Genomic DNA, 16806 nt, shown 5'->3' with positions numbered 1-16806 from the left:
ATTCAAGGCTCAGGCCAATGGTGCTGAGCTGGGGAAAATAGTTAGGGTAAAAGTTGTGAGCTGTTGAAAGGCTACCGGCGGTAAGACATAGTCCTACGTCAAATGTTTTGCGGCTAAAACGTGTCATCTAGCTCCCCATAGACGAAGGTTTTTTTCTTAGCCGTTCCTCTTTTTCCCATGTCGACGATATTTTGTATGGTTGGGTTGTATCTTTCATTCGGTATGCGATTCACACATCCTTCAGTACAGAGTCACTCTATTGCCGAGTTGGCTTTTCTTTGGCCGAAGGCTGTCCGTAAGCTTTATTTTACTCCCAACGCTTATTCTTTCTATAGTATTTTTTAACAGCCTTCACACGACATTCGTCATAGTCAAATGAAAAAGGGGGAAAATGTGTTCGGTGCATTCGAGCTGTTCCCGAAACGCGTTGTTTGTGTAGTGCTGGCACGAACGTCAAGCTTACTTTTCTCTTCTACATTCGCTATTTCGAAGACATCCTCCAACTGATGCCGAATCGACACACGAAGTACATTTTTCGTTTCCTTTTGTAAGGCTCTGTTTCCAATACGTTCTCAATGTGATTGCCCGACTGCTAGTGCAGGCAACAGAAGTATTTTGAGAAGGAAGTGAAAAAAATCTCTACTCTTGGGATGTCTGACCTTGATACGCCTCTGAACCACTGCGAAACCATGCTTTGGATCTTCTACTTGTTGGAACGTATAAACCTCCTTTATCATAATTTTATCGAAGAATTCAAGTTCTATTACGCCGGATGTAGCCATAGATCTCCGCACCATGAGTCTACCTGGTGAAAAAAGCAAAGTCATGCACAGTGTGTTGAATAATTAATGTTGGCAAAGTAACTCACCACCGCCAAGCTTGAATGTAGGCCGCAAAAACTCCTTTTTCGTCGCTATCCAGCTTAGGGGGGATCTATCTGTCAAACATCGTGTAACCAACATATTTGGCAACATGGCGTTTGTTTTGGTTTTTGTTCTTTTTAGTCATGAAATTGATCGATGTGAAATATTATATAATTGGAACGTTTTTTTATCAAAACGCGAGAAACCGCGGAAAACTTTCATGAATGTGTTGTGTAGTGATATTTTTCCCCCGTTATTGTTCATGGTTACAAACGTCATGGACCAACAAACGTCATGGACCAGAGTTGATCTGCGATAACGCACACATATATGGAATTTGACAGCAGTGAATCCCCTCTGATCCAGCTTTTTACGAGCCATAATGACGGACGCTATAATGCAAAGTTCGTATTGAATTACCCACCCCTTTGACAACTCGGCTTACGTCAGTTTGAAGTTTTCATGTAGTTTATCAAAAAAGAAATATATCTGGCAACATTTTTGTTGCCAATTTAGCAGAAATCCCAAAATTGACGTAAGCAGAGAGGTTCACATATTACGAACACACATTATAGCGACCGCCATTATCGTGCGTAAAAAGCTGAATAGTCTTGTGATACCATAATACCCAAATAGCATTACTTTCGTCTCGTCTGACCAAATCATCTTATTGCAGTCATCACTGGTCCCTGAAATGACGTCTGGGGTTTTTAGGCATTTTGCAACAAATAACTTGCAATTTTGAATACGAAACCTATATTTTGAGCACAAAAACTTCAAGAGTGACAGCTAGAGTGACAAACAATTATCTTTGACCAAATTTTTATCGGTCAAAAAGGAACAAATATTTGACGCTTGATAAAAGAGTGTAATACAGCCTTCAAACACACAAATCTTAGTATTCCTTCGGGGTGGATTAACTCTTTTTGCTTGATTTTTTACCCTTTTGTGATAATTCATCACATAAAATCTAAAGGAAAGGTATTAAAAAAAAAGGTATAAATGCCGTATTTTCAATGGCAATGTGATAAATAAACTTAAATTGATAAGTCATAAAGGATCACCTAATAAACTAACCTGGTTTTTACCAGGAACACAAATGAAAATTGAAGAGGGATGGATAAACTTCTTTTGCATACTGTACATAAAAGCTTCCCTCTAACTAGTCTCGAGGTACAATGCTGGCCTAAAATCCAGTCGTCGTATGATCGAGCCCCGGTTCGGGAACGACTGTTGGTGTCAGTAGGATCATAGCGCTAGCCCCGCAAAACTAACAATTGGCTGCGAAGTCTGTGTATAATAAACAGCCGAGTTCCGCATCGGAATGTAGCACCAAGGCTTTGTTTTACTTTTACTTACATAAAAGCTTCACACAATGCTTTTTTACCGCTATATTATGATTGTTGCTCAATGCCTCTGACTGACGCTATATTTTTGTTTGCTAAATCATAGTTGACCAGAGCTAAAAAAAATATGTGAAATATCAGTAACACTCTGACATAATTACAGGCTCAGTAAATCGCCCGAAACAGATGTTTGTGCAAAATCGTGGAAATTTCTGTGAATCAGGTATGTTACACAGTGAACAATGAATTGTTACGCTTAATAGAGTGTTATGTGAATTTATGCAGACTGAATATCAAATATAAAAACTGTTTGTTTTACTTACCCTGCAGAAGATGATCAACCGCAGCACTATGTGCCTCCCAGCGAACAAAAAGTGGAAGAACCGAAGAAATACACTGGAAGCGCTATCCCGAGCCGATCGTTCAAAATACTGCAAGCTATGACACAATCGGACGCACCCGGTAAGTCGATTCTCTATATCCAGTAACATAAACCCAACTCAGAGTTGATCCTTCTGATACAGAAACTTTTGAAATACAAATAGTAGTTCACACTTTTAGCTCAAACTTGTTATATTGAAACTAGTTTTCACAACTGATGGTTGTTTTATAATTACAATCTACAAACAAATAACTGTACTAGCCAATTATATCCTATAAAAATCGTGGTATTATTTTGAAAACAATAACTGGATTTATCCGATTGACACGTTTGCCTCTCAATACAACCTTTAAACCATATTCAGTACATTAACTAGTAATGATTGATCAATTTAGCATCAGGCTTGTGTTGAAATAAACAGAATTTGATACAATTTGTAGGAAACTGAGGCATAATATTGTCTATAATAGCGGGCACATCTATTACGTCAGTTTCATAAAATACATGTCATTCATGAGTTGCTTTCAGTGAGTAGACAGTGATCAATATTTAGCAAAACCGATAACAGTATAAATCATTTTCAATCTGCTATTCACTTAAATCAACATTTTCCGACTATAAATGTCATAAAACCATCTTTTCTTACCCATCGGTACATTCGGTTTCACAATCGCTATTATTTTTTATCTCATTTATCGTTTCTTTCTACAGCCGACACAAATTCCTCTGACACTGAAGGTAATCAAAATTTACCATGCGGCGGCGAAATCCGATATTCACCATATCCGTATCCGCCTCAACCTCACTATTGCTGTAATCCAAATTGGCATTATTACGATCCCGGTAATCCACAATACTATCCCCATCCTCCGTTACAACCAACACCCCATCATGCACCAGGCTATTACTATCCCCCTCTTCCACTTCCTCCATTACCACCTCATGGTCACTACGAGCGCGGCGCCTACTACCCGGGTTACATCTCACCACATCATTTTTACTATCCTCAAGAACCATGTTCACCATGTACGCCTCCTCCATACTATCAGATAGGGCAACCACATTTCACCTACTGTGAAAACATTGCTTCGGATTCGCCGACTCATACTTACGTCATCAAGACACCACCGCCACGAATTGTAGTCACACCGACTCCCGACGACTCGTCCGATGTCGAATCCATTCTGAGCGATCTTAACAACCGACCACATCCACTTACGCGTTCCCAGAGCAGCTTGCAGCGTCTCTCCGAGCGATTGGCTAACTTTAGCACCACACCGGAGGTTTTCTTTTCACCGGACGAAGGCTCTATAGTCCGATGCTCACCCAGTAGTCCACTGAACGAAAGATATCGTACTTTCGAAGAAAGTACCTTAGCAACACCTTCCCCCAAGCCTGCCTGTTCAGATTCGGATGAGGAAGATGACATAGAAACACACATAGGTGCAGAAGAAAAACCGCTGGAAAATGGAAAAAGTAATCCCAAAGAACTGCCAGACACCGAGAAAGAAGACACCAGTGAGGAAAGCGAAGACGAAGAAACAGTCGGTTGCGAAAGCAATCCACCGGAGCATCTGCCACACCAGCTGAGTGTAATTTTCGAAGAGGAAAGTAACTATACGTGCTCAGCGAATCCAAGTCGAAGAGAGAGCGTTTGCAGCAATCATTCAACGTTAAGCGATTGCTCATCTACACTAGCAAATGATCTCGACGTGGACCATGAGGATCAATTAGTGGAAAACGACAATGGAAACGAAACAGATGATGATATCGAAGAACACCTTGAGGATGAATGCATTTCGCTGAAAGAAAATGTGCAAGATGAGAAACATGAGGTTGGTTCGGATAGCTCAGACGAAAGTTATGAGTCAGAATCGGAGGAGGAAATCAGTATGGAGGAGAATAAAGATTGTGTGGATATCAAATCAGGAAGTATTGACGGTGATGTGGCTAATCATGAAAGTGAGCAAAGAGATAATCCCAGAAATAGTTCCGGAAAAATTGCTGACTGTAATATCGGTAACAAGCGAAACAAGATTGAGCAAAATGTTAAACCATTTGACGTAGTAGAAAATTTCAACACTCAATTCACAGAGGAAGACGAGAGTAGTGAAAGTGAAGAAGATTCAAATTGCAGCAAAGATGATTACGAAAGTGAGAAAGACTCACCGTTAGAAATGGTTGAAAAAAGCACAGATGCTGATGTAACAGTTACTATCACTATTCCTTCAACAAGTAGCAAATCGATAAATGAAATCGCAGGTGAGAGTGAAGAAAATCATACGCGAAATTTTTCGCTGGAGTATGAGGAAGATACACAAGTATCAGTGTCTGTTTCTTTACCACTGAAAGCAAAAACAGCGGCTACTACAGAGTCTCAATGTTCAGTAAAACAATCCGAAGAAAGTGCCGAAGAGAAAGTATCAGCAGAAGCTGAACCGCAAAACGATGATGAAGAGATAGACTTTTGGAGTCAAATTGGAGAAGAGGAAGAGTTCAATCGACCGAGTAGATCATACTCAAGAGAGTTTTGGAGTAGTCGAGAGGTTAGCATTGTCCGTGATGGAATGTGCAATGGCGAAAGTAATGATGACAACTACAGGGATGGTGAACCTGATTTCTGGAATAACGAAAACGGACCAACGGAGGCAATCGATCTATGGAAGGCTGACGAAAATGTAGAGACTTTCTTAAAACAATGCACCAAAGAGCACAAAGAAGATTCGATTCAATTTTGGCAAAGCGAAAACGAAAGAGTGACTCACGACTTGTTCAATAAGCGAAAACATAGCGTCGAAACTGACGAGGAAAGTTTAAAATTGGACGAAAATAATAACTCTAGTACCTGGAACAAAATACGGACAATAGGTCTAGAAGCACCTGACAGTAACTGTCCGAATAGTAGCGACATTGCGGAAGACAGGAAGCAATCGGCCTACAATATGAAAGAAGAAAGTTCTGAAGAAGAGAGCGAAGATAACAGTGAAGAGTATGAAACAACTAATACTTCTAAAGAGGAATCAGATTTGGGGACTGCCGAAACGGAGCAGAATCAGAATAATACACAGGCAGCAGAAAAAGAGACAGCTTCTACCGTTGTTTTGAAAACTGTACCAACCCTGGAAAAAATTGATCACAAATGCAATACTATTCTGAGTACACTCACTCAAATTTCTAAAATGGACGATAAAAAACTTTCGGTGCGAGAAAGAATATCTATTTTCGAAACTCAATCGTCAAATACAAAATCTGAAGTCTCCAAGCGACAAAAACTAGGTGATTCTTCAAGCCATTCATCAATTCCGGCAGCGCAGAAACGAGCCTGTGATGAATCGGAAGCAGAAGATGATTCTGGCGTTACGTCGGATATAAGCAAACATATATCAGAAGTGGAAACGGACTCTGAATGTTTCCCCGAGATGCGAAAAATGACACGTTACCAACGAGCGGCGACACATTCCAGATTATTCAAACTTTTGCAGGACGAAAGTAACAATGGTGATAGCGAGGACGAAGAAGTTCAACCAATGGAGTTCGTCGAGGGTAGCAAGCAGAACGACGAACAGACTAAGAATCTATACCGTCCTAGTTACATTAATTGCAAAGAATCATCTTTCGAGGACAACTCCAGTACATCGAACACTGCCGCCGATCGTAGAGATCGTTTATCACTGCCAATCAGACATCAGTCTTCTTCTGGTATTGAAAGCTTATCGTCTTCCACTTCCTCCGCATCTCCTGTATCAGGAGTGAGCAATGAAAAACTTGCCGAGGAACTAGTACTTAGTTTATTGATGAAAAAGAAGGGTAGATTGTTCCGTAATTTGCCGCTAGAGAAACTGCATGCAGCTGCATTGAAGATTCTCCAGGAAGATCTAGAATCGAACGGAACAATCAGTTCCAATGAGGATAATATAATAACTGTCGATTCGACACCTGCCTTAACCCCACAGGAGTTTAAATCAGATTATCGGAACTCTTATTCCGATTACTACGAAACATGGAATGAAGCGCCTAGAAACATATCTCCTCATGATACAGCTAATCATCTGGAAACATTACCATCAAAAGCATTTAAAAACTTACAAGAGCACACCGCGAATCGAAAATCAACCAACTGGTCTGCCAGGTGTCCATGTGTACTCAGTAACAAAAGCATATCGCGACTTGCGGAAGTCCGAGAATCCGACACCTCTGATTCAGGTTTAATTTCCCGCTCACGTCCTGCATCTCGTGCATCCAGTCGCTCCGTGCCTCCGTGTTTGGATTGAGCTGATGAATTAGTGTTTGCTTTAGCAAAAGCAAAAGGCGCAAGATTTATTAAAACTAAATATTTGAGAATTAGGGGGCACTGAAATCCGCGAGGAAGCCTATTCTGCACATGAGATGAAACACATTTCCGCAACGAAGCGCTTTGTTTTTTTTTTTTCTGTCATAAACTGGAACGATTTACTTAATTCGAGCATTTAGCGAAATGTATATTTATGAGAAAAGGTTCAAAACATGAAGCAGCAGAAAGCATGAATAACAAAAGCATACCATCAAGATTTCAGAAACGCAGGTATCTTCCAAATTACTTGGTTTTGTTTTATTGGCTGTAATTTCATCGCACCACTGTGTTTATCGATTTATATCGGTAGTATTTAAAGTAATATTTTAAAAGTTTCGAAATCACTTTCGTGAAAGGTATCGAATGACTATGTACCAAAACAAGCTGCCTTATGCCGAAATCAAGGAATTTGAACAAGCGTGCATCTTCTTCTTTTTTTAAACCATTCAAAAACGTTGACAGGCACTAAACTTATCAATAATTTCATTGAAATATTACGTTAAATACTACGTTTTCCGAGAAAAAAGATAGGTTTAGGGCTCGATAAAGAAGACTGAAGAACCTAAATTTATCTTTTTGTTTGATTTTGCAACATACGATAAACTCTCAAAGCTTTATTTTGCATTTTTGTGAGTTCTAGACAGCAACAGAGTTTTTTCAGTACACTACATAGCTGCAAAATATATATGTTTTTGGACACAATACCAGATAGTGCTTTTTTGTATCAATAACCACAATAATCGATATAGAATTGTAATACAATCTCCCGCCATTACACAAGAGTAAACTCCACCTTTGGCGTTAAGTACCTTACTCGTAAAAGAAGAAGAGCATAATCTCCTACATGTTGGCAGTTAAGCTGATTTCAGCAGTGCAGGGTGTATTTTCTGGATATTCTGGATTTTTTTCAGTTTTCACATTCAACACAAGATATATGTTAAATTGATTTAATCATTTACTACTGTCAAATTAATACTTTAATAAAAAAAAGATTATCCTCGGACTAAATTTGAGATTTATATTCAAAAGTTTCCTACGAATGCATTGGAGTGATATAAATAATATTCCATCCAACACCAATGTTGCTCAAGTTTTGTTTTGCATTCTTCAAAATACTAAAACAGAGATATAAGTTGAAGGTGAAGTTTTCCTCTAATTATTAACACTAAACCTAAGTAATACGAAACAATCTATGAACAGCTAAAGTGTACCGCCTAATTCAACTAACTTGTGCAGGCTTTGTTTGAGACTCTAAGTAATACAGATTATAATACGTATCACCCCTACCATTAAGGTGAAACGGTGTTGAAGCCACTAATAACCGACTGCGAGTTACCACGTCGAATTTTCAAAGGCACAAAACTCGCCTATAACTTATACGTCACCTGTGAAAACACTATTTTATGTTTGCTATGGTGGAGCAAACACAAAATAGTGTTTTCACAGGGAACGCAATTACTATTTCCGAATCTTGGGCTTTTGAAAACTCGGAGTAGAGGCTCGAAGTCGACCACTTGTGGCTTCAACATCATTTCACCTTAAGTAATAATCAAGGAATGCATCCACCGTTCTCACTGTTCTTTTATTTCAGTAAAAACAGTACCGATGAAATGAAAGAAAAAGGTACATTTGTGATCTTGCTGTTTAATGTCTTAAATACGATATATAACTAGTAAAATGATTTTACGGATTATTACATCACACAAACACTTTACAGTGAGTAAATTGTGTTTTTTTATGCATAAAAAAACTATCAAATTTTAATGCTTTTAGCACGACAACATAACAATGTAATGCCAAGTACAGACTTAATGTGTATATCATAAGTCTATAAAAACACAAATGCACATATTACTTTGCTCGAGATTTAGACCAAGGCTCATTACTCCGTTATTAGAGACAAAATTATTCTTTTTAATTTTTTATTTGGTAATAATTCACTTGATAATATATGTTTTATGCTTTAAAACTTATAAATCCAAATCAATTGAAAGACGAATTCGTTTATTGAGTCTGGTTCAATACTGAATAAACAAAATTCATTGACAATACTGCTTTGTGTGTCAATTGGTATGAATCAACTCAATGAATTAATTCTGTAAAAATAGAACTTATTCGTGTAGGTACCAACGCCTAAATACAGCATGCATAGTGCCTTAATTCGCTTTAATTTATTTGTGTGTTTGTTACGTAATGATCCTTCTGTGCCCTACAGTAGCAACGAAGCTTTCGATGCAATACCTGATCGAAGACGGACCCTTACTTACACCTATTTGTTTGCAGTGTTATTGATGCATCTTCAAACGATCAAAAACTTGTAATCTCTTGGACTAAATATTTCCTCTCATTCCAGGGCCTGGAGAAACTGACTTTTAATCGAGCAAGGAACTATCCGAAGAGCTATCACATTACGAAATTATACCGTCAACATAAAACAAATTTACACGATCCCGTAGACGCACATACATACTAACGAACTTGTTGTAGCATTTTACTAGTTATATAAAAAGCTAGCGTTAGGCGTATACTACCTACTAAATAAGTTTACCGTTCAGAAAAAAAATGAAAAAAGCACAAAAAAATACTTTATATTCGAAACACAATAAACTTCTCCTAACGGTTTTTATAATCCTATACCGCTATCAATTGAATACACTAAAGTTTGTGTGAGTGTGAGATCTCAAATTTATGAAGAATAGTTATGATTGATTCTGGCCTTGTCACTGAAATCTTGTTATCTGGGTCAACTTTTGTTAGTTGCACCATTATGATCAACACCAAGAGATTTTTTTCGCAGCAAAGGATATCCAAACAAAACATGTCGGAAGTTACTCAACAGAAAGGATAATGCTTATTTTTGGTTTTGTTAATTAATATATGATATTTATTTTTGCCTGTCAATTGAGGTTTTTTAATGTTAAGAAAAAAGCGATGTTTGGCAAATCCGAATGCTGCAGTATACTCAAAGCATTGAATACTGCAGGGAGTTTAAGCAAAATTCAGAATTTATTCATGGCAAATAAAAATATTTCACACTAAACAACCCTTTTACATATGGCATGAATCACATATCACAACCAGGGATCTTCAATTTGGAAGAAGCTTTCACTGATTTTTTTCATACATATTCTAGCATGAATTCAAGAACATGTTTAGTAAAGCGTCTTTTTATTTTGGTAATGGTTCAGCTTTAGTAACTTTCCCAAGCGTGATTTTCATTCAGAAGGCTAGAGTGATCCCTCAACTATCAACTCGTGCAAATAAGGTGGCTTAAAAAGTGTTTGATAAGTTGTGGTGATTGAATGAAAGTGATCGTTCAAAAAGTCGATCAAAGCAGATAGGACCTTTAAAATTGTTTCTCTAGAATTGTTTGAGTAGATTCTACGCTTCAGGTTTACCCAGAATTTCTCGATGGGACGCAGGTGGGAGACGTTGGGCGGGTTCGCCGACTTGGGTACTACATCGATATTCTTTTCCAACGATTGCTTCGAGTAGTGGGTCGACACCTGATCCGGCCAGCTCTTATGGGATTTCTTGACGAACGACGCAACTTCCGGCAGGAAACTCGTACTATAAATTCCCCCGTTCACGACCAGTCCGGAGCGAAAGAAGAACGACTACCCTAACATCATTTTCGAAATGCAGTAAGGTCCTTTTTTACACGGTTTCTTTTTACGCGGGATGCTTTCCTTCATTCCTCGACAACGGTACAAGATATCGACCTCATTTCAATCACGTTTTCCGTTTTAGGCCACTAGTGATTATATTTCAGTTTAAAAAAAAAATCACAGTTTTTGGTGTAGATACTCAAAATTTAAAATATTGCAATTTGGTCTCTAGATTGACCACTATCATATCCAAACGAGCTTCAAATATTTTAGGACGGTTTTCTTTGTTATATTTGTAACTCATAAGCCTTGTTTTACGCGGGCCCATACAAACTTGGAACCTTAGTGTATTTATTTAAACCAAATAAATCATAACATAAATGTTAAAAAGCATTGCAAACAACTTTATAAAGCACATTTGAAATTCAAGATATCAGTATTAATCTTTCCAAAACTTGGTCTATACTCGACTAGTCGTTCACAATTGACCGAACCTAAAGGCCCAAATACACACACGGCGTAAAGACGCCTTCTCCATACAAAATGGAAGGCGGGATAGCGATCACGCCTTCTATTTTGTATGGAGAAGGTGTCATTGCGCCGTGTGTATATTTGGGCCTTAACACTAAAACCTACATAACTGTTCTGAATCACATTTACTTACTTAACTTTTTTGGCGACAGAATAAAAAGATCTTATGCCGAATCCAGAACACGTCTCCATAAAACTCGGCCTTAAGCTGCTCCTCTTCAGTCGCCCCTTACAGCCACTGCTCGGATATCTTCGTCGACAGTACACATCTATCGCGTACGGAGTCTGCTTCGAAGTCGTCAACCTCTATTCGGGTCTCTGCTGAATATCAACTTTGCCGGTCGCCCATCCGCCATACGAGACCATCCCATTGGAATCTGCCGTGTTTCATCAACTTGACAAAGTTTCGGTATTGCAGATGGCCAGTCGACTGGATTTTGGACGAGTAGCTCGATGACGAAACTGCTCGACTCGTTCGTAACTCAGCTGTCACCATTGCCCACTGGGCCAGGATTGGAATCCAGTAGAACGAAATTATTAGCATTCTCAGGGTTTGACCAATCGGTTTCCGGTCTTCTCCACAGTTTCTTTGTATAGTTAGGGCTTCAATTTGGATGTTTGAATTAGTTCGGAATTTAGCAGCGAAGGTGGCATTGCGATACAAACTTTTTCCCATTACACGCTGAAGCTTTGCAGGTTTCGACTAAGTTGTAGATCTCTTCATTCTATGAAACTTTACAGAATATTCAAACTTTCTAACTCTTCAAGTTTCAGAAATCTACGAGTTTTTATAAAATTTGTCTGAATTTCACGTTTCATTGATGGTTTTTTGATTTTTTGCTAAGAATTGTCCATCAAAAACAATTTATAGCGAGGCATATGTTATAGGTACTTGGTTTCATCATTGCTCAGTACAACCAATAAATCATTTTCTGCCGATAGCTTTGCTACACGTCCAGAGGGTACTCATAGCTTTACCAATGACATATTCAATATGTGCATTCCAACGGAGTTTCTGATGTAAAACTACTCCAAGATTTTTAGTCTCAATAAAAAAGATGCTTATAAGTGTGTGTGCTTATAATGAGTCCAACTCCTGCAGCTTCCTCTCTGGAAGCCGTAATAGCTTCCTCGCCAATTCTAAGATTGACACCGCTGATATCGATGTCGTCCGCAAAACCAAGAAGCATGTGATGATACTGCCCTTCGGGTAGCACCGTCCAAGGCTATGTTGAACAGCAAGTTACAGGGTGGCCACCCAACCGGGAAAACCGGGAGAACCGGAAAAAAACTTGGAATTGTTTGGAACCGGGAAAAACTCGGAATTTCACTGAATATTAACTACAAACCGGGGTGGGATTATGCCAGTGGGAGTGAGATTGTGCCATACAAACCCATTGTTTGTCAGCCATCTCATGGCGATCACAAGATTAAAATTTCTTGAATAAATTTCCTCGAATACTTAACCGAGAAAGACTAGTCTTCTGACCCGGAAAAGATGTCTGATAAGTCACGAGTGAATGGCACACTCTCACCCCGGCTGACGGTATATTCCACTCATTTCTTACAGTGCATATATCAGTTTTTGTTTTTATTCATCTTTCTCTCTGAAGCCAACTTGACCATGGTATGCTCCCCGAAAGTAGCACGAATTTTGCCTGGAGCAAATGGTTCACAGAGATAAACTCGCGGGAACTGTAGCTGACAGATGTCACCAAGAATTTTTTTTTAAATTTTTTGAATGCTCATAACTATCGAGTATGCATTCGACGAAGACATTGCTGCCTTCCATACCACCGTAGCGAGATACGCCTCGATACTTTCTGTAAAGATTTGCTAGCTGGTTCAGGCAAGAAGCTTCCGAACTTGACCGTGCTTATTAACCCTCTAGTGCCCTAGTTAATTTTCAGACAAACTTCGAAAAAATCACTATGAAACTATATAAACATTTTTCAAGTATTGATTGAAACTTTTTAAAGGTTCAACTGAAGACCGTCTAAAGGCGGCACTGGGCACTAGAGGGTTTAGAAGATTTTGATTAAATGCCAGGGTGGAGTGAGGTTTCTCCGTGAACAAGGAGTGCGTAATTATGAATCTGGAAGAGAGAAGACTTGTAGCGCAGCGCTTGGTGTACGATGCCGGTGGTGGAGACGAAATTGATATCACCAAGTCGTTGATCCACTACGCTCGCATTTCACATAGCCAATATGCTGAACTGTTGGAGATAAAGAAAAAAGAGCAGTCAGATCAAGATGAAGAAACCCGGAAGAAGAATGCCACGGCCCGTGCTATTGAAGCGATAGAAGCCTAAAAGGTAAAACTTCTCGCGGACACCCAGAAAGAGGCAGCACTGGTGGATGAGGAGATTCGTGAGTTGCTGATTTGCCTGAATAAAATGAAGTTTGTTTTACAAGAAACGTGCAACAAAATTCTTTTATAAACAACAGGAGGCCCTGGAGGGCTAGTCCGGTCTCGATCAACTAGATTAGTTACGAGAATTCGTTATCGATATTGTCTTTGGCACATTTTACTAATGTAGGATAAGTACAACGACACATCGTGCCCCAGTGCTGAGTCGAGAAAATTTCCAGCTCGAAAAGATTCTCGACCTGATCGGGAATCGTACCCGACCTCATGACCGTGTGTGGGAGAGCTAGCCGACCGACATCGCTAACCACGGGGACCACGTAATTCTTTTATATATTGGTTCTTATATTGTTGAGGTAAAAACGGTACCTACAAACTTAATTTGGCCTAGGAGTCCCCGGTAATGAGCATTATATGCGTTATTCATAAGATACTTGTAGATAACATCTCCGCTCGGAAAAGATGACGTCCGTCAGATTTTTCGAATTTCTGCGACAATATCTCTTGATTTCAATAAAGCATTTAATAAAGTGACTTTGAGCATATTGGGATGTAAATCGAAAGTCACACTTTTTAATCCTTAATTGTATGGAATAACTGCAGAATTCAGAAGTACAATTAACCGGGAAAAATATTTGAACCACCCGGGAAAAACCAAGAAAAAACCGGGAATTTTATGTCGGGTTTCGAGTGGCCACCCTGAAGTTAGATAGGCTGACCAGATTTTCTCGGGATAAAACGGGATAAAAACGGGACAAATGGGTTCAGACAACGGGACACATGATAAAATTGATCTTTGAAAATTTTTACCAACCAAATCATGCAAACAGTTATTGCTTTGATAAACCTACCCGATCCTTTAAAGCGTGATTTTTTGCAATGAGTTCCTGAAATTTGTCACATGATGATCAAGATTTTGACATTTAAGATGATCTCAACTTTCAATCGCAACGTTTTCGTCAGTTCTCGATAGGGGATGTCCTTCCAGTGGTGCGGTACTGTCAGGAAGGCACAAAACGTACTCAGTAATATTAAAAAAAATCCTGGCTGCTTGGAATCTTATTTTCTATTCAGGGAAATTTCAATGCAAAGCTCTATTTAAGATTTTTTCAACGAGTATCCGAAAAGGGTACAAAATGGCAGAAATTAGGGACGGTTAAAAATAGTCGAAAAAACGGTACTGTCCCGTTCAAAACGGTACGTCTGGTCAGCCTAAAGTTGGAGCACCTGTTCCCGTGCTTCAGACCATCCAACGTCACAAGCGCGTCCAAAATTTTGCCTGACGCTTGATGCGGAACCGTCAAAAGTCGCACGTATCACTCAATCAGTTTTGTTTGGATACCCTATCCGACCGAGCCCACACCATTGTGCAGGTAAAAAAATACGAAGAACAAAACCTAAGTCGAAGTAATTCTTAAATGAATACACTAGTTTGAATTAGACCTTCAAAGAGAGAGAGAGAGAAGATCTTGGTTTAGCCACCTTCTAGCTACACAACTATATGAGCTCGGTCGGAAAGGGATATTCAAGCATAATCTGCTACAACTCGTTGCATCGTCCATCGACTTGAAGTTTATTAACAGATGATGTGTCTGTAAGTTGGGCAACAAATGGTGAGTTGACAACCTTGAAGGAGCGTCAAACATAGCTTCGGCCCCCACAAGCTCCTATCTCTCACCTCTGAGCAATTCTCGCTGAAACTAGGCCACTAGGTGCACAAGGTCTTTCAATTTTGATATAAATGCACATAGTTATTAGAAATAGAGAAAAAATGATAATGCCATTTTTGTTTGATCGAATTTGTTGACCCCTTGGTCACCAAGGGGCGGAACAGTTTTCAGAAAAGTTGAAATTTTAGCAATTCTTGATGTATTATTTGAGCTATATCTCTGAAATTCGTTATGTAAAGTACTACAAGTAGCACTTTTCTGTAAAGAGGAATAATAGGGCTTTCATTTGAAGTGACAACAATTTAGGCCGCCATCTTGAATTTGGCCGCCATCTTGGATTATATCAGAAAATGCAATTTTGACCGTGTTCGCAACTACCGATTTTCGATCTGAGACCAGCATTGGAAATCTGAGAAAAAATGCTATAAGATGCAAGAAAAAAATTAGGTGAGCATCACTGTTAATCCATCAATTGAACCTATTTTCCAAGCTGAGTTTCAAAATATTCAACGTACACCGAGCGATCAACGTAGTAACCTGTCTACTGAGACCAAGCATTGGAAATCTGAGAAAAATCACAGGAGGGTTGTGTGCAAAGCCACGACCGCAAGGAAGAAGTAGAATACTTTTACAATGAAACCCGGCTGCTTGCGTGTCAGTCATTTTTTAATTTGTTGTTCAATTCAATATCGGATAAGCTACCGATCACATCTTGGCGTTATTACTGACAGTGCGAATAAAGTATTCCTTGTGATGAAATAAACAGTGAAAAGCTGATTTAACACTCAAAACTAGATGGCTCATGTGTTGTCAAAATGAGCCAACTTTTCATTGAATGCATTTATTAGTGCCCGCTATCGCACAGAGACTGCATTTCACTAAAGTGCCTCACTGCATCAGCTGCTATCGATGCTAAACCCGCTGCAACTGCTACACTATCCGTAGCCATGCTAATGTTTTGGCCGCTATACGCTGCTATTGGTATCCGCTGTCCCTGCATCAGCTGGCCCAGCTGCTATCGATGCTGAGATCCGCTGCAACTAGTACACTATCCATTGCCGTGCCACAGCTGTGGCCGCTATCCGCCTGGTATCTACTGCACTGCTACTGCTGCTGCTAAGGGAAGACTGCTGTTGTCGCTGTCTAGAACTATTATGAGCGGCTTCTCGACTGAAACAGGCTCTTATATAAGGATGAAAAACCTATCGATAGCAGTAGGAAATCATCGATAACTATCGATAGCCATTTCAGTTGATATTTCCCATCCTTACTCTTATACAGACAAATGGCATATTTAAAATGACAAGGTCTATGATTCTGTCGACCGTGCTTGGGAAGCAATCATATTTACGACTAATCAGATCAGTCGAATTTTGCGCTTCAACAAGGATTGACAATTCAGTACGTTCTGAGACAAGGAGATGAAACCAAATATATATATATATATATATATATATATATATATATATATATATATATATATATATATATATATATATATATATATATATATATATATATATATATATATATATATATATATATATATATATATATATATATATATATATATATATATATATATATATCTGTTTATATATCTATATATATCTATATATATATCTATATATATATATATATATATATATATATATATATATATATATATATATATATATATATATATATATATATATATATATATATAT

The 16806-nt window shown here is 38.7% G+C and overlaps 1 protein-coding gene across 8 annotated transcripts in view; it reads left to right on the top strand.

Moving 5' to 3' along the window:
- LOC129727266 (protein piccolo-like) overlaps positions 1-9947 on the top strand; it is a 55646-nt gene extending 45699 nt beyond the window's left edge. For 7 of the 8 annotated variants that reach the window (XM_055684921.1, XM_055684924.1, XM_055684923.1 and 4 more), the window contains 4 exons: positions 2373-2432; positions 2540-2671; positions 3303-7152; positions 8513-8637. In XM_055684921.1, the coding sequence (XP_055540896.1) occupies positions 2373-2432; positions 2540-2671; positions 3303-6862 (3752 nt within the window). In that variant the 3' untranslated portion in view covers positions 6863-7152; positions 8513-8637. Of the gene's footprint in view, positions 1-2372; positions 2433-2539; positions 2672-3302; positions 7153-8512; positions 8638-9274 lie in introns of those variants that run through there. The other variant, XM_055684916.1, reaches the window with a different exon arrangement.
- Positions 9948-16806: the final 6859 nt, after the last annotated feature.

The sequence above is a fragment of the Wyeomyia smithii genome, chromosome 3 (assembly GCF_029784165.1).
Source record: "Wyeomyia smithii strain HCP4-BCI-WySm-NY-G18 chromosome 3, ASM2978416v1, whole genome shotgun sequence".
Classification (NCBI taxonomy): domain Eukaryota; kingdom Metazoa; phylum Arthropoda; class Insecta; order Diptera; family Culicidae; genus Wyeomyia; species Wyeomyia smithii.
The sequence above is the reverse complement of the archived record's forward strand: the minus strand, read 5'-3'. Positions and strand labels throughout refer to the sequence as shown.